The 23,066-nt window shown below is 43.0% G+C and overlaps 2 protein-coding genes and 1 long non-coding RNA gene across 3 annotated transcripts; all 3 read right to left on the reverse strand.

The window, feature by feature from the left end:
* Positions 1 to 10,492: 10,492 nt before the first annotated feature.
* LOC106601149 (mesothelin-like protein) lies at positions 10,493 to 12,938 on the reverse strand. The gene is made up of 7 exons (XM_014193111.2): positions 12,935 to 12,938; positions 12,715 to 12,803; positions 11,776 to 11,899; positions 11,475 to 11,668; positions 11,207 to 11,362; positions 10,948 to 11,081; positions 10,493 to 10,733 (listed from the first exon to the last, which is right to left on the reverse strand). Exons 1-7 carry the CDS (start codon positions 12,936 to 12,938, stop codon positions 10,508 to 10,510), a joined length of 927 nt encoding a protein of 308 aa, XP_014048586.1. The 3' UTR covers positions 10,493 to 10,507.
* A 1,400-nt stretch (positions 12,939 to 14,338) lies between these two features.
* LOC123741897 (uncharacterized) lies at positions 14,339 to 15,223 on the reverse strand. The gene is made up of 3 exons (XR_006769421.1): positions 14,972 to 15,223; positions 14,657 to 14,827; positions 14,339 to 14,477 (listed from the first exon to the last, which is right to left on the reverse strand). It is a non-coding gene; the product is annotated as an uncharacterized lncRNA (long non-coding RNA).
* Positions 15,224 to 15,678: 455 nt separating this feature from the next.
* Positions 15,679 to 18,309, reverse strand: LOC106601148 (uncharacterized). The gene is made up of 9 exons (XM_045716058.1): positions 18,237 to 18,309; positions 17,944 to 18,137; positions 17,662 to 17,789; positions 17,022 to 17,149; positions 16,808 to 16,933; positions 16,540 to 16,666; positions 16,287 to 16,439; positions 15,902 to 16,035; positions 15,679 to 15,807 (listed from the first exon to the last, which is right to left on the reverse strand). Exons 1-9 carry the CDS (start codon positions 18,303 to 18,305, stop codon positions 15,679 to 15,681), a joined length of 1,188 nt encoding a protein of 395 aa, XP_045572014.1. The 5' UTR covers positions 18,306 to 18,309.
* Between the last annotated feature and the right edge of the window lie 4,757 nt (positions 18,310 to 23,066).

The following is a 23,066-nucleotide window of genomic DNA, read 5'->3' on the forward strand; positions in this document are numbered from 1 at the left end:
TTCACAAAGCGACACGAGGTCTGTCTAGCTCCCGCCTATCCTTTCTTTGGATTGGTGGATACATTTCCATGACGTAAACCGCCTGTATTCATTGGAGAGAGACTGTGCTATTAGCCTCATACAATGAATATCTATAGCTATCTCGAGATTACTCCTATATAAAGTGTTTTTTCTCAAAGTTGCCGGGATGTTACGTGTCCTACTTATATCAGTACACTCGTAACAATTTAAGAAAGTTATATTCGACCAAATAAAGCTCACGTAGAAAATACATTTTTTGTTGTTTAACAAATTCAACTCTCATTGACTTCCATACAAAACCTCCTTCCATGGTGGGCGAAACAACGAAAAAACGCCACCTGCTGCAGGGAGAAAGACTTTCCGCCGAGTTGGGCCTCTTTCTCTGGTATTTTCACTTGCTGATGATGAGCATAGGGAACACACGTTTTGTGGTACCCATTTGATTTCTTTGATCCTGATTGACCCATGCAGTTTCTTAGGCCTATCACTATTGTGAACCATCAACTTAACAAAGTAAAACCATGGTCCGTAAATAATAATGACATTGACGAGCAAATATAAAACCAAATTGGACACTTTTTCATTTGAATTAAAAAGTCACATCTTTCTCCCTTTCTTTGAGAAAAGCATTTCTGGCAGGTTAAAGTGGCCCTTCTTAGTAAAACACACAACAGAACACCCTCATATTAATGTGTATTTCTTTCCCATTACCAACATACAAAATGAAATAAACAAAAATGATATATAAAAAATAATAATTAAGTAGTTGATAAATAACCTACAGTAGTTATATTAATATTAATGATTAACCAATAGAAAATACAATTGGAGCAATGGAGTTGATAAAACACTATATGGCATATTTATTGCATACTGCACTCATTTGGCTGTCAAATATAATGTCAGCTTTAATGTCTTCTTTAAAAATAGATAATATTATGACGTGATATGATAATTATGCAACCTGGTCTAAATTATAATGCTTCTATTGCAATATTAGAATCTACATTTGCACTGCAATGAACAAGAGACCAAACAGGAAAAGCAGAGGAGCTGGATATGTGCCTCTGCTCTGACCTAAAAGATAAGGAGAGAGAGAACAGAATAACAAGGTTAAAATTTGAATGTCTTCTGTCATTACTGTTACTGTCTGTTCCCAAACACATTCCTATACATTATAAGTATAATTATGTTTACGGTACATTACAGATAACTAATTTCCCTCATTGAAATCAAATTATTTGTACACGTTCTAATGGAATCACATTTTAAAATGGATCTAGCACTGGCAAAGCATGCTGACCATTAATGCAACATTTGACACCTTACCAGAAGTTGTATTGATGATGGTGGTGGCAGTATTTGTTGTCATGGGGGTGGTGTTTGACTCCACCCTTCCTCCGGTCAGAATGATACCCAGCTTGTCAAGCTCAGACTGTAACTGCTTTGAGACCTAGTTCTGCACTACAGTGTTATTCTCAAAGGTCTTCAGGTAATTTAGGTTGGAGCCGAGGAGTCCAGACACTTCACTGACACTAAGAGCCTATTTAGAGGCAGAGAATTACAGAAAAAAATTATAGATGACAATGAATATGAGTCACTGCCATCACAGGTCATTGATGAATGATATGGTTACAGGAATGAGCACATACCTGGAAAACAGCTGAATCTAACCAATAAAAGTGTTGATGTCCATGCTAATTGAAAGATTAGTGGAATCTGTGTGGGTAGCTGGACAGGTAGGACGACTGACAGTGAGGGTGAACAGGTGGTCACGGGTCAGGTGACAGAGGAATGGATGAGACTGAGGCAGGAATTCCTTTAACCATAAAGTGGTATATTTACTGAGTAGTCTGTGCTGCATAACAAAGGAAACAGAATAACGTGTATCCAATCAAATCCATCATCACAAAGATCTAATCATAACAATCATTCATTAACATCATTTAGGGAATTCAACAATCCAGTTCATTAATAAGTCAATAGGAATCATCGGTGAGCAATTTAGGCTCGTAACTATTTATCATAAATCATGAAAGAATAATACAAACAGTGATCGGTTATTCAATCTATTATCGCCATTAGTTGGATATCAGAGCCGATCAGTTCAACAAACAATGGCTTTCTTATTTCACCCCTTCAAGTGTCTTCATGTGTACACGTAATTTCATTACATATTAACCATACCAATCGCATAATTGGCCTATTATGATCCGTAGGGCCGGGATCATTGATCATTCACATTACACAAAATGTTTGAAGCGTGCGCTCCAAGCCGCGCTCCGCGATAACAACTTCAAACAACAACTGATGGCCCACTCTCCCGATCGCAACATATATAGTTCAGATGAAAGTTCAGATGAAAGGTAACAGAGTCGGTGGACTTACGTGGATTCATGGACGCACAGAACTTCTGAATTTGACAGAGTGAAGGAAGAGAAAGCAGTGCGATCAGGCGATGGTGATTTACTCCTTTTATGGAGTGGAGATCTGGCGGATATTTCCACCTGACCTAATTAAAGCGCCCCTGGCCCAGCTGAGTAAGTGGCAATGAATTAAAGGATTATTCCACCAACTCCATGGGCTTTTTCTACAGCCACCCCGGAAATTGGTTAATTTCCACACTCTTCAAAAAAGGCTCATTGCTCCCAGTCCTCTGTCATCTCAGGGAGAGGAATTAGTCGGGCAACTGGCCGGATATATGTCCGGTTCTTTACCTGGATCTCCACCGATCTAACACGACCATCGGTCCCAGGCATGATCTTAGTGATAACTGCTCGAGGCAGCTGAGGGTCCACCATCATTACGACTTGGCCAGTTTCCAGGCTGGCCATTTCTCTCCGCCATTTCCCTCTGTGCTGTAGACTTGGTAGGTAATCCCGAATGAATCGGGCCCAGAAATGGTCAGGCAAGATCTGGCTGTGTCGCCACCGGCGCCTGCCAACGAGGTTGGTATCAGCGTACATGGCTTGAGGAAGTGACGTATCTCAGCGTCCCATCAAGAGCATATTCGGTGTAATCGGATTGGGGTCAGCGATGTCTGCAGAGAGATATCCCAAGGGTTTGGAGTTCAGTATCCCTTCCACCTCTATCAGGACAGTCCACAAGACAGTTTCCGTGACAGTTTGGTCCCCCAGTACGACTCGTAAGGCCGTCTTTACAGATTTGATCTCTCGCTCCCATGTTCCTCCAAAATGAGGAGCTCCTGGAGGGTTAAATTTGAATGAGATTTGTTGGTCCATCAGCTGATCCTGGAGGCTGGGTTCCATGGCTTGGAAGGCTTCCTCTAACCTGGCTTCTTCTGCCTTGAAGTTTGTGCCTCTGTCAGCCAGGATCTCGTAGGGTTTCCCCCGTCGGAGATAAACTGCCGTAGGGCCATGAGGAAGGCTTCAGTATCCAAACTCTCCAGTAGGTCCAGGTGGACACATCTAGTGGTCAAACACTTGAATAGAATGCCCCAGCGCTTTTCCACTCGACGACCTAGCTTGATCGTCAAGGGGCCAAAGCAATCGACTCCTGTTGACCAGAAGGGTGGTTTGAGGAGGCGTAAGCGAGCAGGGGGTAAATCTGCCATTTTGGGCACCGTGGCTCTGGCCCGCCATCTCTGACATTCCACACAGGCATATTGGTGCTTACGAATGGCTCCTCGTCCTCCAAGTATCCAGTACTTCCGCCTCATCTCCCCATAGACTCTCTCTGGCCCTGGGTGGAGAAGCCTCTCATCATAACTCTTGATGAGGAGCCTGGTACTAGGGTGTCTGGAGTCAAGGATAATTGGGTGGATAGCATCGGGATCCAAAACTTCTGCTTGGCGCAGCCTCCCTCCGACTCTGATCACTCCAAGGATTTGATCATATTCTGGGGCAAGGGAGAGAAGACGGCTGTCCTTAGCTACCTCCCTACCGGCTTTCAGAGCTTTTAGCTCCTCAGGGAAGCTAACTGCTTGTGCATGCTGGAGGAGTAGTGTCTCTGCCGCGAGGGAGGTGGGTATGGAAGCCACCCCATCTGAGGTGTGGTTTGTGGCGGTGATCAGATCCGGCAGGGTTTGGGATTGTGTCAGGTCAGGGAGAGCTGTTGTTGGTTCCGTAGAGATGCTGTAGCATTGGGCGGACTTCCTTAACTCATGAGCTTCAGTTGGTTGCGGAGGGGCTGCACGCCTGGGGGCTGTCGGCTACTCGTTCTCTGGTTGGGACAAGAATGGTGGCCCCAAACTCCAGCGATGGGGTTGAGCCAGTTCCTTAAGTGTTTTACCACGAGTAACGTCATCAGCAGGATTGTTTACGCTGTCAACATACCTCCAGTCTTGGACTTCTGTTAGGTCTTGGATTTCCGCAATGCGAGTTCCGACGAACACCTTATACCTGCAGGACTCCGACTTGAGCCAGGTCAATACAGTAGTTGAATCACTCCAGTAGATGACCCTTTGGATTGGCAAGGTGAGCTCGGCTCGCAAGGTTGATGCCAACTGGGCTCCGGAAAGGGCAGCACTGAGTTCCAGCCTAGGCCTTGACAACTGCTTCTTGGGTGCGACCCTGGACCTGGCCATGACGAAGGATACATGGATGTGGCCTGCCTTATCCTCCTCTCTTAGATAGGAAACAACCCCATAAGCTCGCTTTGAAGCGTCACAGAACACATGCAGTTCCAGGCATGATCCCAGTTGGTCAGCACAGGGTGGTACATAACATCTTGGCATTTGGACTTCAGAGAGCTCCGATAACTCTGTTTCCCAACAGATCCATCGTTCCACTAGGTCAGCCGGGTGGATCGGTTCATCCCAGTCCCTCTTGGTCTGCCACAGGTCCTGGACTAAGACTTTGGCCTGGGTTGTGTATGGCAGAATATACCCAAGGGGATTGTATTGACTGGCCAGGGTCCGATAGATGGTGCGCAGAGTGGGGGTTTCGGTACTCAGGGCGGAGCGGTGCTTGTACCCCAGGGTATCCGGTATGCAGCTCCATCTCAGTCCTAGAGTGGGCTCTTGTGGGTTAGCGCCAGACTGCGATAGCCATAGTTCACTGCTACGAGACCTGGCTTGTAGCTACTAGACCTGGAGGTGCTGGATAACCTCCGCTCTGTTACTCGCCCACTGTCGGACCTCAAATCCCCCTTTGGACAGGAGATTCCGTACTTTGTCAAGGAGTGCTTTCACTTCAGCCATGGATGGGACGCTCTGTAAGCAGTTATCCACATAGAAGGCATTTTCCACTGAATCCCATACTTCTGGGTCACTGTCTGGGTGCTCCTGTGCGTGTCTCTGCAGAGCGTATATGGCACAGCAAGGACTGCAGGTGGTGCCAAATGGGAGTACTTGCCATTCATAGATTGTGGGCTCTGCGTCTCGTTCCATATCTCGCCATATGAACCGGAGCAGTGTAGTGTCGGAAGGCAGCAGACAAATCTGATGAAACATGGCTTTAACCTCTATGGGCTAGGTGGGACGCTAGCGTCCCACCCGTGGTGCACTCCATCAACAGCAGGTGCATTTCAAGAGCGGCAAATTTGAATCCAAATAAATGTCAAAATTCAAATTTTTCAAACATACAACTATTTTACACCCTTTGAAAGATAAACATCTCCTTAATCTAACCACGTTTTACGATTTCAAAAAGGTTTTACGGCGAAAGCATACATTTAGAGTATGTTAGGACAGTACATTTACAAGAGTTGTGTGTAATGTTTTGTCAATTCAAAGACAGGGTCACCAAAACCATAAAACCAGCTAAAATGATGCACTAACCTTTTACAATCTCCATCAGATGACACTCCTAGGACATTATGTTAGACAATGCATGCATTTTTAGTTCTATCAAGTTCATATTTATATCCAAAAACAGCGTTTTACTATGGCATTGATGTTGAGGAAATCGTTTCCCTCCAATAACCGGCAGTCAAGTCAACACCACAAATTAAATAATTAAAATTAGAAAACATTGGTAAAATATTATATTGTCATTTAAAGAATTATAGATTTACATCTCTTGAACCCAATCAACTTGCCAGATTTAAAAATAACCTTACTGGGAAATCACACTTTGCAATAATCTGAGCACTGCGCCCAGAAAAATACGCGTTGCGATACAGACTAGACGTCATGTTGGGGAGATCTAAAATCGAAAATACTATGTAAATAATCCATTACCTTTGATTCTCTTCATCAGATGTCACTTCCAGGTATCACAGGTCCATAACGAATGTAGTTTTGTTCAAAAAAGCTCATCATTTATGTCCAAAAATCTCCGTCTTGTTAGCACATGATCTAAGCCAGCCGGACTTCTCGTCATGAACGAGGGGAAAAATATATTTACGTTCGTTCAAACATGTCAAACGTTGTATAGCATAAATCATTAGGGCCTTTTTTAACCAGAACATGAATAATATTCAAGGTGGACGAATGCATACTCTTTTATAACGTATTGGAACGAGGGTACCCAACATGAACTCGCGCCAGGTGTCTAATGGGCCATCATCGTTCCATGGCTCTTGTTCGGTCAGATCTCCCTCCAGAAGACTCAAAACACTTTGTAAAGGCTGGTGACATCTAGTGGAAGCAATAGGAAGTGCCAAAATATTCCTCAGCCCCTGTGTTTTTCAATGGGATAGGTTTAAAGGTAATACAACACATCAGGTATCCACTTCCTGTCAGAAAATGTCTCAGGGTTTTGCCTGCCAAATGAGTTCTGTTATACTCACAGACACCATTCAAACAGTTTTAGAAAATTTAGGGTGTTTTCTATCCATATGTAATAAGTATATGCATATTCTAGTTACTGGGTAGGAGTGGTAACCAGATTAAATCGGGTATGTTTTTTTATCCAGCCGTGTCAATACTGCCCCCTAGCCCTAGATGGCTGTAGAGTGCTGCCGGAACCGGAGAAGGACACCGAGCAAGGAAGGACCTAAAGTTGGTCCGGGGAGTAGACAGTCATTCAGGCTTTGACCAGCAGCTTGGAATGAACAGTTGAAGACAAGTCTGTACTTGCCACCGTGTTGCTGGATAACATGGTGAGGGAGATACCAGGATTCGCTGAGTGCGTTTCCCTCTTCTTGAGTTGTCACTTTGGTGACATAGCCTGCCTTTACAAGGTTATGAATCTCTCGGTTATGAACTTCAGCAAGCTCAGGATGCTTCACCAGGCGTCGCTCCGTTCCACGCAATAGTGGGAGTACAGCCCGTGTCGTGGTTGCCAGAGGAGGATGGTTGGGCACCCGTAGCAGTGGGGTCGCGTACCTCCGAACGTCATCCATTTCAGTGGTGGTGGTGCGCTTCTCCAGGAGGTCTAATGCATAGGAGTCTTGTTTAGAGCGAGTGACCTCCTGTAGCTTCAGGTTTGAGAAGGTGTCCATCTTCCATAGCATCTCAACATTCCAAAGGAGGTCAGTAGCTGGACAGGGGGATGGAGCTGGATTGCTTCTGGTGAAGAGGACTTGCAGTGACTGTACAGATTGGCTGGAGAGAAGTAAATGGGCTGGACCTTGCACAGCCCAACCCAAGGATGTATGGACAGCAACGGGCCCACCTTCTGGTCCAGCTCGTATAGACTCAGTCGGGGTGACGAGATATGGGTGGTCTGACCCAATCAGGATAAGTGGAGCTACTCTGGCCAGGCTAGGAAGAGGCAATCCTCGGAGATGAGGATATTGTTTCTGTAGAACACTTACCGGGCAGGAGTGCTCTGCAAGATTCAGGCCATCTGCTGTGAAGGCATTGGTGATAGTATAGGCCACGTCCCTGTTTCCTGAAGGTGAAATGCTGAAGGTCACAGCAGAACCTTTCATTTGGATAACATCATGTCGCACCGTTCTGAGATTAAGGGTCTCGGGGGTCCCCTCCAGGTTAAGCTGTCGGGTGGCCACCGGGAGAATGATTGTTCGTTCAGACCCATCATCTAGAATGGCGAATGTATCAATGCTTCTCCCTTCACTCCACAGAGTGACCTTGACCACTTTCAACATGACCCTTGGAGACCGGTTCTGCTGGTCGAGGTAGAGCTCCTTTACAGCTCCTACCATGAGCATTCTCTGCTCTTTCTGTGCTTGGGGAATTACATCATGCAACACTGTGAGATGGATTTCCGTACAGCGATTGCAGGGTTTCCTCAATGTGCAGGTCTCCGCCTTATGGCTACGGGCACACTTGTAGCATCGCTCGCCTGAAGTGATCCAAGCCTTCAATTGAGGTTGAGTGAGCTTTTATACCCTGGGGCATGAGCCAAGAAAGTGCCCCTTACTATTGCAATATGGACAGTAAGGCTGAAATTTGATGTTCTTGCTCTTGAGAGGGGTCTTCTTCCCGGGTTCCTCCCCGGCTTCACTATTTAAGTACATAGTAGTGGGAGTTGGCCTTTTCTGTCCCTCCTGGCGTTCAAACTCCTTCCCCCGTAGACTGTGGCTGAGATTGTGGCCTGGTGAGTGATGCTCTTTGCCCTCGCTTTCGCCTGCAACCATGCGGCCAGGTCTCTAAGAGCATAGGTGCTTCTCGAGCCCTCTTTCAGGATGCCTTTGTTCAAACAATGTTCAATGAAACTGTCTCTGAGGGACGCTGGAAGCTTGCTAAGAAGCCTGTCCACATTTCAGCTAGTTCCCGTCTTCTCCTTCAATGGATTGGAGCATCGAGGTCAGGGATTGGACAGCCAGGGAGAACTCTTCGAAGGCAGCATGGTCTCCCATTTTATTGGAGACATGTTCAGGATGTTGTTTAGTTCATTCTGGACTAGCTGGTGTGGCTCACCATATCTCGCTTTCAGGGCCTGGAGAGCGGCAGTGTATGGTGTTGCTGCTGTGCCAGGTCCTTGGCAATGAATTCCCTTTCCTGTAGAACTCTACGGGCCTGCACATCCAATAGGTGACATCGTTCGTCAGCCTGTCGTTCCTCCTCAATCTGACGCTCAATTTCCTCCAACGCTAATAGTTTCATCCTCTCTTGTAGGACAGTGGTCTGTGATTCGCTGAGGGCTAGTGAATGGCGGCTGCCATGGCCACATCCAAAGGGGTATCCACTGGTCGACTCCGTCTAGAGTGCCTCGACGATTTCCCTTCAGTTAAGGGGTGAGCAGAGCTGGTCTCAGGAAGCTGGTCGACCTGTGCGGTGGGAGTTACCTCCTCCATAGGTTCTTCCTGTAGATCACTTTCCTGTCCCAATGCAGTTTCTGGTCCTTGGTCCAGAGGGGATGGTTAATGGCTGAAACGTACAGCTGATCCATCACCAATTTGAGCTCTGGTGGGCTTTCCCTTGGATGTGGGAAACTCAACCACATAATCCTTCTCCTGGTGCTACTGGTGGTTGAGGATGAAGCCTTTGTTACTTTAGGCTTAGCTCCTGGACCTTTTCTTTGTTCCAAGACCTTTCCCTCCGCTGCTCTCTCTTCCTTTCTCCCTCCTTCCAGTGGAGACAATTCCTCCTTCTCCCCATTCATTTCCTTTTCACCTGTCTTTGGTCCCGTCATCATCCGGCTCGAAGGACCATTGAAAGATTAGTGGAATCTGTGTGGGTAGCTGGACAGGTAGGATGACTGACAGTGAGGGTGAACAGGTGGTCACGGGTCAGGTGACAGAGGAATGGATGAGACTGAGGCAGGAATTCCTTTAACCATAAAGTGGTATATTTACTGAGTAGTCTGTGCTGCATAACAAAGGAAACAGAATAACGTGTATCCAATCAAATCCATCATCACAAAGATCTAATCATAACAATCATTCATTATTAACATCATTTAGGGAATTCAACAATCCAGTTCATTAATAAGTCAATAGGAATCATCGGTGAGCAATTTAGGCTCGTAACTATTTATCATAAATCATGAAAGAATAAGACAAACAGTGATCGGTTATTCAATCTATAAACACCTTTAGTTGGATATCAGAGCCGATCAGTTCAACAAACAATTACTTTCTTACTTCATCCTTTCAAGTGTCTTCATGTGTACACAGAATTTCATTACATATTAACCATACCAATTGCATAATTGGCCTATTATGATCCGTAGGGCCGGAATCATTGACCATTCACATTAAACAAAATGTTTGAAGCGTGCGCTCCAAGCCGTGCTCCGCGATAATAACTTCAAACAACTACTGATGGCCCACTCTCCCGATCCCAACATATATAGTTCAGATGAAAGGTAACAGAGTCGGTGGACTTATGTGGATTCATGGACGCACAGAACTTCTGGATTTGACAGAGTGAAGGAAGAGAAAGCAGCGCGATCAGGCGATGGTGATTTACTCCTTTTATGGAGTGGAGATCTGTCGGATATTTCCACCTGACCTAATTAAAGCACCCCTGGCCCAGCTGAGTAAGTGGCAATGAATTAAAGGATTATTCCACCAACTCCATGGGCTTTTTCTACACTAATATTGACCCTAGACAGACTCCATATGTAGGTGATACTGGCACCTCCTAAAAAAGGGCAACGAACATGGTGAGAATGAGGACTGGGGTGGCACAAGTGTTCTCTAATGTCACAGCCCGAGTGAACTAAATCTTTTAAATCACATTTATTACAGGACATCCAAGACACCATCGTTTTTCTGTATGTATGCAGAAAAGGGAGCCCTTACCCAGGTATGTCTGAATGTCCTGGTAGGATGTTAGCTGATCTGCAGTGGCGCGGATTTGAACGAAGTTGATAGGAAAGGTGTTCTCAGCTACTGCAAAGAAGGCCACCTTATGTGCTGAGGAACAGTTAGTGATTTCCAGAGCATCTGCATCTCTGTTGTGTTCAGAAGGCACAAGAAATACACTAACTATGAACACGCAAACATAAAAAGCATATGAAAATGTTCTTACATCATTTAAGGGGCGTTTAGGCCTCGATACTCTGTTGAGGTCAACCACTGCAAGAGTACAACAAAGATAAATGTGAAGTGGAGTGACTCGACCACAAGGTGTCTCTCTCACACAGCAAGATCTGTTGATGATCTTACCGGAGACTGTCATTTCTGATGCCTTGCAACACACTGAGGTCCAGTGCGCACAGGTTAGGCCCTCCAATTGAATTCAGTTCAGAGGCACCAAGCGAATTGCCAGCACTTAAGAACTTGGTGACAATAACTTTGGTCTGAAATGGAAAAAGGAAGATGAAAGATACATTTAAATGCACACCTTTTAGAAGCAAAATGTTTATCATGTTGTTTTTTTAACACCATTTAAAGACATTGTTGGTGTAAAGTTAAATATCCCTACTTTGTCGGAGTCCCATTCTCCATTGCCATTGTCCATCAGTGCTGCTAGTGTGTCGACTGTAGTGATGTTCCACTTGTTAATCTGCTCCATGGAAGCCACGCGAGACACCGACCGAAGCACCTGAACCTGCTGGTCTGAGAGACCTTTGGGGTACGCCTAGTGGACAAGACCACACCATAAAGAGCTGTTACTGAATGACCACCTCTTGGCAACCTGTGAGTTTGAAATCTGTTGTGATTTCCTGTTTTGTGTCAGTAAAGTTTTATACCTGGTGTAGCTTCTCCAAAATGACCTTTTGCATGTCATCATCATCTACCTTCTCAGTCAGGCTGGCCAGATTGTCCATTACTACTTGGGCGCTCAGACAGTGGTTGAACGTGGTGGTGCCATACCCAAAGGGGAACGTGTCATTGCTTATGGTCACTTGAGTAATGTTGCCAAGGGAGTCTGGACATGCATTTACTAAATAGACAAGTATTGAAAAGAAATGTGATCATTCTTGTCATAAAGGAGCCTCCACTATTAAAACCACAGAACAGCTATATTGACCTGATATTATTTAAACCTACCAGTGCTTCGTTTGGATCTCAAAGACATGGTGCATTCTTTGAACAGCTTCTTCAGTTTCCTCTTCATTGTCTTGTTTGTACGTCGTTTTTTCATGAATTTCTTCAGGAACTTGCTTTTATTCCGCTGTTTCAGTCAAAAGAGAACACATTAAGAAATAAGAAACGCATATAAGGTAAATGAGAGCTTTTCAAATTGAGATGGTAACAATCTCAAATGATGTCACTCAAATTATGTTAATCAAAAGATAAGGGAGCTTCCTGCCATCCAGGGCCTATATACTAGGCGGTGTCAGACGAAGGCTCCAGAAATTGTCAAAGACTCCAGTCACCCAAGTCATAGACTGTTCTTTCTGCTACCGCACGGCAAGCGGTACCAGAGAGCCAAGTTTAGGTCCAAAAGGCTCCTTACTAGCTTCTACCCCCAAGCCATAAGACAGCTGAACAATTAATCAAATGGCCACCCTGACAACACTGCTGCTACTTGCTGTTTATTATCCATGCATAGTCACTTTACCCCTACCTACATGTACAAATTACCTTGACGAACCTGTACCCCAGCGGTACCCAATGTATATTCATTATTGTTATTTGTGTTACTTTTTTATTTCTTTAGTTATTTAGTAAATATTTTCTTAACTCTATTTTTTTTAAACTGCATTATTGGTTAAGGGCTTGAAAGTAAGCATTTCACGGTAAGGCCTACACTTGTTGTATTCTAGGGAGTTTTTCCTAGCCACCGTGCTTCTACACCTGCATTGCTTGCTGTTTGGGGTTTTAGGCTGGGTTTCTGTACAGCACCTTGTGACATCAGCTGATGTAAGAAGGGCTTTAAAAAGAAATGTGATTAATTGATTTGATATTCGACGCATGTTACAAATACAATTTGATTTGAATACAACATATTGTCAAAGTGCTATGCAATTGTCATGTATAGTATACCGTGCTGATGTGTTTCCAGAAGTTCTCTGGTAAGTACAGTGGAAGAATGTCAAGCTGCTCTAGAGTTTTCAGTCCATGTGCTTGGGTTTCTGAACAGATAAGAATAAAGACAGACTGATTAAGAAAAAAATCGATAGACAAAAATGCATTCATTTTAAATTTGTTGTGTATCTACACGAATACCAATCAGCACAGCTCCGATATCAGCAATGTGACATACCCATATGTGGTGTTGCCACTGCAGATAACAGTCTCCATAGCTTTAATCTGCTGATCTGCAGTTCTTTAGTTTCTCCAGGACGTAAGAGCCAGAGCTCTGAATGTAGTTCTCATCCAGAGTACATGCCATGTTTCCCAGGACCTCAACATTATCTCGACTGAGCTGTGTCCCTTTGATGTTCTGGAAAAAATCTAATGTCGCCATAATCACTGCTTTTAAACATTCAGTCAGAAACGTGTTTCGTCTTGAATACATAACTCACCAGACACTTTTTGGCATTGTTCAGTAGATCAACCTTTCTTCTATCCAACGTGCTGGACAGGACGGAGAAGTCTGCTCTTCCTGTTTCAATGAAGTAGGATCTGCAGTTGGTCTGTTGTATGTTGGTGTAGCTGGAGAAAGATACAAACAGTTTACATTGTCTTTATGGTTCATTTATAAGGCATTTTCATTTGGTTATGTCAGCGTAATAAACTAACAGTAAATAGTTCATCTAAAATTAGTTACCGTCATTTACAATGCATTTTACAATGTCAGTGACAGGACCAACTTACCTGTAATACAGCGACATATCTGATGGATAGTTGTCAAAACCTTGAGGACTTTCTCCTTTGATGTTGTTCCACATGCAAGTTAGCTGTAAAACAAAATGTTACTTTCTCATGTCTGTAAAATAAGCTCCTTGAAAACAGAGAAACATATTCAATATATATTCAGTTACTGGGTTTCCAGTAACTATTGTCATTCTTGTGCTGAGAGAATACATGCTTGGATTCATGTAGCCATAAAAAATACAATAAAACATACAGGCACATTAACAATGTAATCTGGAGGCCTGGCTAACGGTTTTGATTGAGTAGGGCCCTTTAGTTTATGTACAAAAAGTTGTATTTTTAATATTCACCTGTGTCTCCTTGAGAACCACCTTTCTTCGACCGGCCCTACATCTTCAAGCTCTGATGAGAGGTTTAATTTTTGTTTTGGTGAAAGTCTGGACACGAGAGCAAGTGAATCCTTGAAGCACGTACTCAGAAAGGCTACAAATAAATCAATGCAGTACATTCATTAGAGTTAATACAGGAACAATAAATGTCATCATAACCAATTTTTGTTCAAGTACATAATAAAAATTTCTCCCCATGTGAAAATGATACATGTACGATTTTTGCTCAGCTATTGGTCAGGACCAACATTCTCTAAACACTGTTACACTTACTCATCAGGCTCATCCAATCCATTTGCTACTGTATCAAAGAACAGCACAGCCTATAAATGAAACAGAGAGAAACAGAGGTGCAGACACATTTATAGACGTATAATACACATGTTCACCACTGTATAATCGTGTAAATGTTGAAGGTCTACATGGCTTTTGAATACTACAATACCTGCTGAGGTTTCCATTTTTCTTGTTGATGTTCAGAGCAGTGAGTGTTTGATTTCCAGTTGTTGGGAAATTCAGTAGATTTCTGGGAATTTCGGTTGCCATTTCATCTGGGACATTGACTATTAGTTCTGTTGGTTTCATGTCAACTGTGATGATCTGAATAAGTAATACAAAAACATGTCAACATTTTAAAATGAATACCGTTATTATGATTGATTACCCTAGATTTATTCATAACACATTTAAATGAGGCATGTAGAAATATTGGGAGGGAAATTCATAACGCCTACTTCACATCAGTTAGTCTAGCTACTGTTAGCTAGCCAAGTACATACCTTATTAACATAGATCTGTTTCACAATTGTTGGAGCAGTCAGCATGTTGGTAACACATTTTGGGTTGGCGGATGTTGTTAGAACCTGCTGCGCGGGTATTGCGGTGAGTGTTTGGGTAGGAAGACCTCCCACTAAAGAGCCCAGGTTTATTAGACTGTCGGTATTGTTTATCTGAGGAAAGAGAACATTAAATGATGAAATATCCTCTACATTGGAAGTAGAGAGGATGGAATGGTTTAAAGCATGAATCATGGATGTAAATGATGCTCACAACCAATAGGTCACTAGCAATAAACCTATTAAAAAGTGAATCACCTGGAAGTTTTGGGTGATGAGAATCTGTATGATGGACAAGGACTGTCCCAAGTTTCCACCCAGAAACACTGCTCAGAGTACTCAGGGATTGTAAAATCACACTGGGCGGGGCTTTAGTGATCTGCCCAGTGGTCAGACTTATAGACCTGCGGGCCCAGGGCCGTGATTGATCCTGGACTGACAATTTGGATATTCGATGCCAGTGTGGAAGAACTCTGGAAGGAAATGATCTCAGCGAAGATTAAGTAACAGTATCACTTAACCAATCAATGGATTGTGATCACATGGAAATAATGGCTCATACTGTAACATTTCATTTCCATGTGTTCAAAATACAGGTCTAAGGTTAAGATGTAACAAAAATGGAGATAGATCCTGATGGTGCGCACCTCTGAGTCCACGTTAGTACAGGATTGGTTCAGGTTGCCCAGGACAACCACACTGACTCATTGAGCTTAGAGTAAGCTGAGGCTGGGACAAAACATTGTAAGTGTGGTGGAAGCCTAAAGATATGGGAATAAAACAGAAATATGAAATAAAACACTGAGTAACACTATCTTGGATTAGAATGCCATGCCCAATTTCCCCATAGCGTCATTCAGATTCAATGTAGACTGTTGTCTGTTATCATACCCTTGACATAAATGCAAGAAATAAAGTAAGTTAGTAACATAAAACAAATTATTTTAGTGGCTACTGTTCAAAACTCACTGCAGTGGGAGGAAGTTGGAGTTCTGCAGGAAGATAAGCTCAGTAAAGCATTTAGTCAGATTTTGAGGAGCTCCAGCGAAATTGAACAACTCAATGTTGACAGGGTTCACGGCAAATAGTTGTAGCTGTAAAAAACAAACAAAAAGATAAACCTTTGGTTATATATTTTTGGTCATATATGATACCCCTTCATCAAAACAGGCAGGTGCATGGGCTTACTGTTGACTCTGAGCCAAATGTGTTGAAGTCTTCAATGGTCACAAAGGTGATGAACACACCAATGTAGTTAAGGAACCAGGCGGTGGAGTTGAGATTTGGGTCAGTGGGACTATAACACTTGGGTGCTGCTGAACCTACAAGTTAGAAATCAATAAATATGTTTTTGATGTATTTAATGTGAGAAATCATATGCTGCCGTTGTATGCCGCTTTAATAAAAGGCATACATCCTTGAGGAATATCTATCATGAAGCAGAATTTATGCATATTCTTTGATAACAGACCATATGTTGAAAAATATCCATTCATGCGATGTGTAAAGTGCAATAATAAATATATGTATAATGTAAACTGGAGTAATCAGTAGTTAGTACTAAAACACTCACTTCTTGTGTTGAGGTAGTTCTTTATGGTGCTGTACATGTCATCTTGAATTATGGCTGAGCCATTGAAAGTGAGCTTGGATCCCAGTAGATACACACTGTCAAAACCACAGCAGACAGTCAACCTTTTCTTCACGTTAAATGATGTAGATATTTCTGTGTAATAGCATCAGCAAATGTAAGGTATTTCCAGTGTGGTAGCTTACAGTCTCCTGAAGGGTAAGCAGGAGGCGTGGAGTGTGTCAGAGGATTGGACCAGGTTTCAGGTAGTTCCTCAGTCTGTTGTCAAACCAGCGGTCAACCTCAGCCTTGTCATCAGTGGCCAGAACCAAAGGCCAGACGCAGGGCAGGACTGGACGCTTCACGTCATCCGGAAGATTCTCCTACAGACAGATAATGATCAAAGTCAAAGGACTGAGAGAATGCACCATTTAACAGAGCTTTTTCTTTCAGTAAATCCTAAAAAAGGGATACTCAGTGAGTGCTTGAAAATGGTGACCACAATCAGCAGTGTGTGTCCTTACGGTTTCCAAGAACTCTGGAGTTTCTTTGTAGTTTCGGAAGATTGTGCAGAGCTTAGTCTTGTTGTCCACCACCTCTGGCTTCCTGAGGAAGGTGCCGAGCTCTGAGGGATGCATGGTGTTGAGCAGCTGGAAACACAGATAGCATAAGATACACAGACCAGAACACACTTTCCAAAAGTTGAAGTGCAGCTGAAACAAGTTCAATGTACTGTACCTCATATTCCCGCTGTGGTGGAATAAGGGAGAGGAAGTTGGTCAACTTTGGGAATGTAAAGTTGAGGAAGGATTGTCTCAGGAACATGAAGAAGCTGTTGTTCCTATAGCAACGTAGTGGAGTTGATTCTGCGAACAATGAGATACTGTAAATTAACTCGTTCCTCATTTGGTCCAACATTAAGCCCAAAACTGCAGCCCTCAGACCATGGTATATAAAACCCATTATTCTATATTATCATGCATTTAGGGAGAATTATAGAGAGAAGGATCATGAGAAGTAAAGTGAGATACTACTACTGTTACTGGTAACTCGTACTTTGTTGAGGAAAGATGTACTTGCTACAATTGTAATATGTTGTTGTATCATCCAGCTGTCTGGAAAGATTCACCCATTTTAAATGTTAGATCATTTTTCTGCATCTCTTGAACTTTGTTTATTCATTCCTGGGGTCATTTCATGTTTCATGTGCATCTGAGCTATTGCCGTTCAAGCAGGCAAACATACAGCTGGTATGATGAGTTTTGCATGATATGATGACATAAAAAAGTACAGAATTTTCCTTAGAAATATAGTGAAGGAAAAGTAAAGTACAGTTACCCCAAAAAACAACTTAAGTAGTACTTTCAAGGATTTTTACTTAAGTACTTCACACCACTGGAGATGATGACCAGGTGAATACCTCTGAGAGATATGATTATTTGATACTGGACAGCAGCCTGTGTGCCGTTGGACAGTGATGGTAGGATAGAGTTCAACAACGCCACTCTGTAGATGACAGAAACCAGAAAGAGCACCCATTGATATGCATTGTCAAGCACAACTAAGAGCAGTAATGTACTGTACACGAAGGTCAGTTGCAAACATGCAACATATTATTAGAAATTATTAGTGTTTCTATAATACACTGTGCTGATCTTACGTTTCTTGGCTGGTGTTGCAGTCTCTGTGTCTGACGATGTTGAAGAGGGGGGCCACATGCTCATCTGTTAGGTTGGGTAAAAGTGGGTGGAGTCTCTGGCCCAACCACACCAGCACCTCAGGGTCTTTGAGGTTGGCATTGTCAAACACCTGCTGGAGCAGCACCTGACGCACATCCACCGGAAGGTGAAGACCCTGAAGGACAGAAACACATGAGGTGATTGTACTAAGCAAAGGTATATAGGAAATAAGGCAGTGGTATAAGAATTGACCATGGATATCACTCATCCATACCTCAACAGCTGGAGAAACGATGTCAAAGAACTCGCCCAGATCTCTGGGAAGCACATGAATCAGTATCATGGACATCTCCAGGGTTTCTGAGCTGACCAGGGGTGGAGGCCACCTCCCCCAGCTGCCTGGGGCTCAGCATAGGCAGGACATCCACCTACACCGTGGAATAAGAACATGGATTCAAACTGGTTACAAATGACTATTGGATGAATCAGTAAGTTCAAAAGGTCAAAATCATGAACTAGTACCAACCACTGAGAAGTTTCCATGCAGTCGTTTGAGTTCTTCTAGGGGCGCAAAACCAACAAACAGCCCAAAGTACTTTTAAGCCAGTCAGCTCTGTTGTTTGAGTGGTTGACACAGTTGGGGTCTGAAATAATAAAAAATATTTTCAAAGGTTGGAGTAAAATAGCAGTCTTTCTATCCTAACTGATTACAATTCCTTTGTCTTCGCCATGCTTAGTAAAATTACATTTTCAGGTATCATTGATTTTACAGAATTATTTAAATATACCTTCAGTGTCATTGCGCTTCAAGAAGGGATCAATGAAATCAGTGTAGATCAAAAGCTGTCTTTGTCTGTCCATAGCTAAGTTAGCTGGGTTAGGATTAGCTGGTTGATGACCTAGAGCTTCCACTCTGCGAAGGCAAAGACATCGCATTGAAGTACTAGATCAAGTGAGGGCAAATAGTCAACCACACTGAAATAAAATGTATGTTTTCACATACAAAATCTGGTAGGTCCCACAAGTGAAGTTCTTGGTGCTAAGACAGGACAGGAACTCTCTGGAAGCTTGCAGGAGGAAGGGTTGGAGATTCCTCAGGAACCACTTGCGGGTGTGGTTTGGGCTTCTCGGGTCATGCTGACTAAACTGGTCAACTACTACCTGCCCAAATACATCTAGCACCAGAGAGATGGATGGGCCGCTGGGCTGGTAAGACTGAACACAAAGACAACTCAGAAGATGTTCTCTTGGATAAAGACTTTTACCCACAATCTTCTGACATTATATATATTTTTTAAGAGTACAAATTCAAAAAACTCTTAAAGAATATATTTCAAAAGAAGCTGTTCAAAAGTACTATCATATCTTTGTACTCTCTGACAAAGGCCATGCAGCCGAAACACTTCAGAGTTTTTAAACTTTGTTTCCATTGAACATGGATACAAATAAAGGCATTTTAACTAAGTATATGTAGAGTGCCTTGGTCCTCCTTTCTTTTTGAGTTTTTTTACAATGTTTGAAAACCTTTGAAGAGCCTCTTCAAGAATTGCAGAATATTTGGGGAACTTCCACAATTTTTTGTGATAGGTCATATTGCCTGACAGTTTGCATTGCAGGATCTCAGAGAGTTGCTCTGGTTTTAGCTGCATACGCAGACATTCATTTTTGGAAATCAATTCAATCACCACCTAAAAAATGTAATCAATCAAATCAAGCATGTTGCATGTAGAATGTGGGTTTCATAAATACACACAACGTAGACTAGTGTCAAACCTGAGGTAGGCAAGCATAATGTTGGATGGTAAAGTTGCAGAGCATATGGGTCAAATTTGTGCCAGCAATGCAGTGTTCCAGATTAGTTCTGTGAGAAGGGAAATCATATCAGAAACAAGACATGCATGAATAAACTGTGTCTTTAAATTTGTTATGATTGTTCTATAGGGTAAGCGGTAGTACTCACGTATTCACTCCAGCACAGATGTGGCTCTCTGCAATAGGAGATTAATATGAATTACTATCAACGTTCTGAGTAATAAGTTAATAAAACAAAATCTGATATGGTGTTAGAAACACTGCCTCACCATTGACTGGGGGGGGGGAGCATCATCCATTACGGAGTCCTGTGTGTCTCTGATGACTGGTCCCAAATCAGATGTAGCAGCCCTGTCCAGCCTGTTGAATCTTTGATGAGCAATTAAAACAGATGTAATTAACTCTGCTAACATACAAAGTTGGACATTGTGGGTGTTATTGTTTTCAAAAACATTCCTGATACTTACATGCTTGTGAAAGACTCACACTCAAGGTTAGCCTGTAAGATTTTTTTTTAGGAGTTTAGCTAAACTTAAATATGTCCAACAAATATATCATATAAAGTGTGCTTAATGTAGCGACAGTACCCCTCTTATTAGAATCTGCAGCTCATGGAGGAAGTCTGAGTCTGGTGTCGTTGTGGAGGTGGTCAAAGACTCTGTTGATGATGTCATCTCTCTGTGGAGGTGGAGTGTGGGGCATCAGCACCAGTTCTGCTATCTGCTTTGGAGAGAGAGCGGGCAGGGCCTCCAGCTGATAGAGAGAGGAGACACACACATTAATACTGATGAATATTGTGCTACAAAGACCTAATCACGGAGCATGTTCCTGATCCCTTAAAGACGTCCAGTTCTATAAATATTCTGAGTTGGTAGAATGTCATGTAAATTCTTACTGCAGAAAAGATTCTGTGCAAATCAAAGAAGTTCTGTAGAGGTGCAAAAATTGAAAATCTCCTGAAATATCTCTGAATTGAATCCAAACTCCCATTTGAAGGACATCCCATCATATCTGAAAGAAAAGTTTTCAATGTATCGTATTAGCTTGTTCACTCGGTTCAGTACATTATTTGAAAAAAAGACATACAAATCAGTCCTAAATTAAAATAAATACCTGAATATCTGTGTTGTGAGAGGAATGGGTGAATGAAGCGTGTGTAGACAAATTTCTGTCTCATCTCATCCATTGATGAGATGTGATCACTCAGCCCCATGACACAGTAAGTAGTGAGAAAATCAGGATTCAGAATACACACTTTTGGTATTATCAATAGCATACAGTGAGGGAAAAAAGTATTTGATCCCCTGCTGATTTTGTACGTTTGCCCACTGACAAAGAAATGATCAGTCGATCATTTTAATGGTAGGTTTATTTGAACAGTGAGAGACAGAATAACAACAACAAAAAATCCAGAAGAACGCATGTCAAAAATGTTATAAATTGATTAGCATTTTAATGAGGGAAATAAGTATTTGACCCCCTCTCAATCAGAAAGATTTCTGGCTCCCAGGTGTCTTTTATACAGGTAACGAGCTGAGATTAGGAGCACACTCTTAAAGAGAGTGCTCCTAATCTCAGCTTGTTACCTGTATAAAAGACACCTGTCCACAGAAGCAATCAATCAATCAGATTCCAAACTCTCCACCATGGCCAAGACCAAAGAGCTATCCAAGGATGTCAGGGACAAGATTGTAGACCTACACAAGGCTGGAATGGGCTACAAGACCATCGCCAAGCAGCTTGGTGAGAAGGTGACAACATTTGGTGCGATTATTTGCAAATGGAAGAAACACAAAAGAACTGTCAATCTCCCTCGGCCTGGGGCTCTATGCAAGATCTCACCTCGCGGAGTTGCAATGGTCATGAGAACGGTGAGGAATCAGCCCAGAACTACACGGGAGGATCTTGTCAATGATCTCAAGGCAGCTGGGACCATAGTCACCAAGAAAACAATTGGTAACACACTACGCTGTGAAGGACTGAAATCCTGCAGCTTCCGCAAGGTCCCCCTGCTCAAGAAAGCACATATACATGCCCGTCTGAAGTTTGCCAATAAACATCTGAATGATTCAGAGAACAACTGGGTGAAAGTGTTGTGGTCAGATGAGACCAAAATGGAGCTCTTTGGCATCAACTCAACTCGCCGTGTTTGGAGGAGGAGGAATGCTGCCTATGACCCCAAGAACACCATCCCCACCATCAAACATGAAGGTGGAAACATTATGCTTTGGGGGTGTTTTTCTGCTAAGGGGACAGGACAACTTCACCGCATCAAAGGGACGATGGACGGGGCCATGTACCGTCAAATCTTGGGTGAGAACCTCCTTCCCTCAGCCAGGGCATTGAAAATGGGTCGTGGATGGGTATTCCAGCATGACAATGACCCAAAACACACGGCCAAGGCAACAAAGGAGTGGCTCAAGAAGAAGCACATTAAGGTCCTGGAGTGGCCTAGCCAGTCTTCAGACCTTTATCCCATAGAAAATCTGTGGAGGGAGCTGAAGGTTCGAGTTGCCAAACGTCAGCCTCGAAACCTTAATGACTTGGAGAAGATCTGCAAAGAGGAGTGGGACAAAATCCCTGAGATGTGTGCAAACCTGGTGGCCAACTACAAGAAACGTCTGACCTCTGTGATTGCCAACAAGGGTTTTGCCACCAAGTACCAAGTACCTCATTACAATGCTAATCATTTTATAACATTTTTGACATGCGTTCTTCTGGATTTTTTGTTGTTGTTGTTATTCTGTCTCACTATTCAAATAAACCTACCATTAAAATTATAGACTGATAATTTCTTTGTCAGTGGGCAAACGTACAAAATCAGCAGGGGATCAAATACTTTTTTCACTCACTGTATGTAACATTTCTATATACACTGCTCAAAAAAATAAAGGGAACACTTAAACAACACAATGTAACTCCAAGTCAATCACACTTCTGTGAAATCAAACTGTCCACTTAGGAAGCAACACTGATTGACAATAGATTTCACATGCTGTTGTGCAAATGGAATAGACAACAGGTGGAAATTATAGGCAATTAGCAAGACACCCCCAATAAAGGAGTGGTTCTGCAGGTGGGGACCACAGACCACTTCTCAGTTCCTATGCTTCCTGGCTGATGTTTTGGTCACTTTTGAATGCTGGCGGTGCTTTCACTCTAGTGGTAGCATGAGACGGAGTCTACAACCCACACAAGTGGCTCAGGTAGTGCAGCTCATCGAGGATGGCACATCAATGCGAGCTATGGCAAGAAGGTTTGCTGTGTCTGTCAGCGTAGTGTCCAGAGCATG

Source organism: Salmo salar, chromosome ssa03, assembly GCF_905237065.1.
Source record: "Salmo salar chromosome ssa03, Ssal_v3.1, whole genome shotgun sequence".
Taxonomy (NCBI): domain Eukaryota; kingdom Metazoa; phylum Chordata; class Actinopteri; order Salmoniformes; family Salmonidae; genus Salmo; species Salmo salar.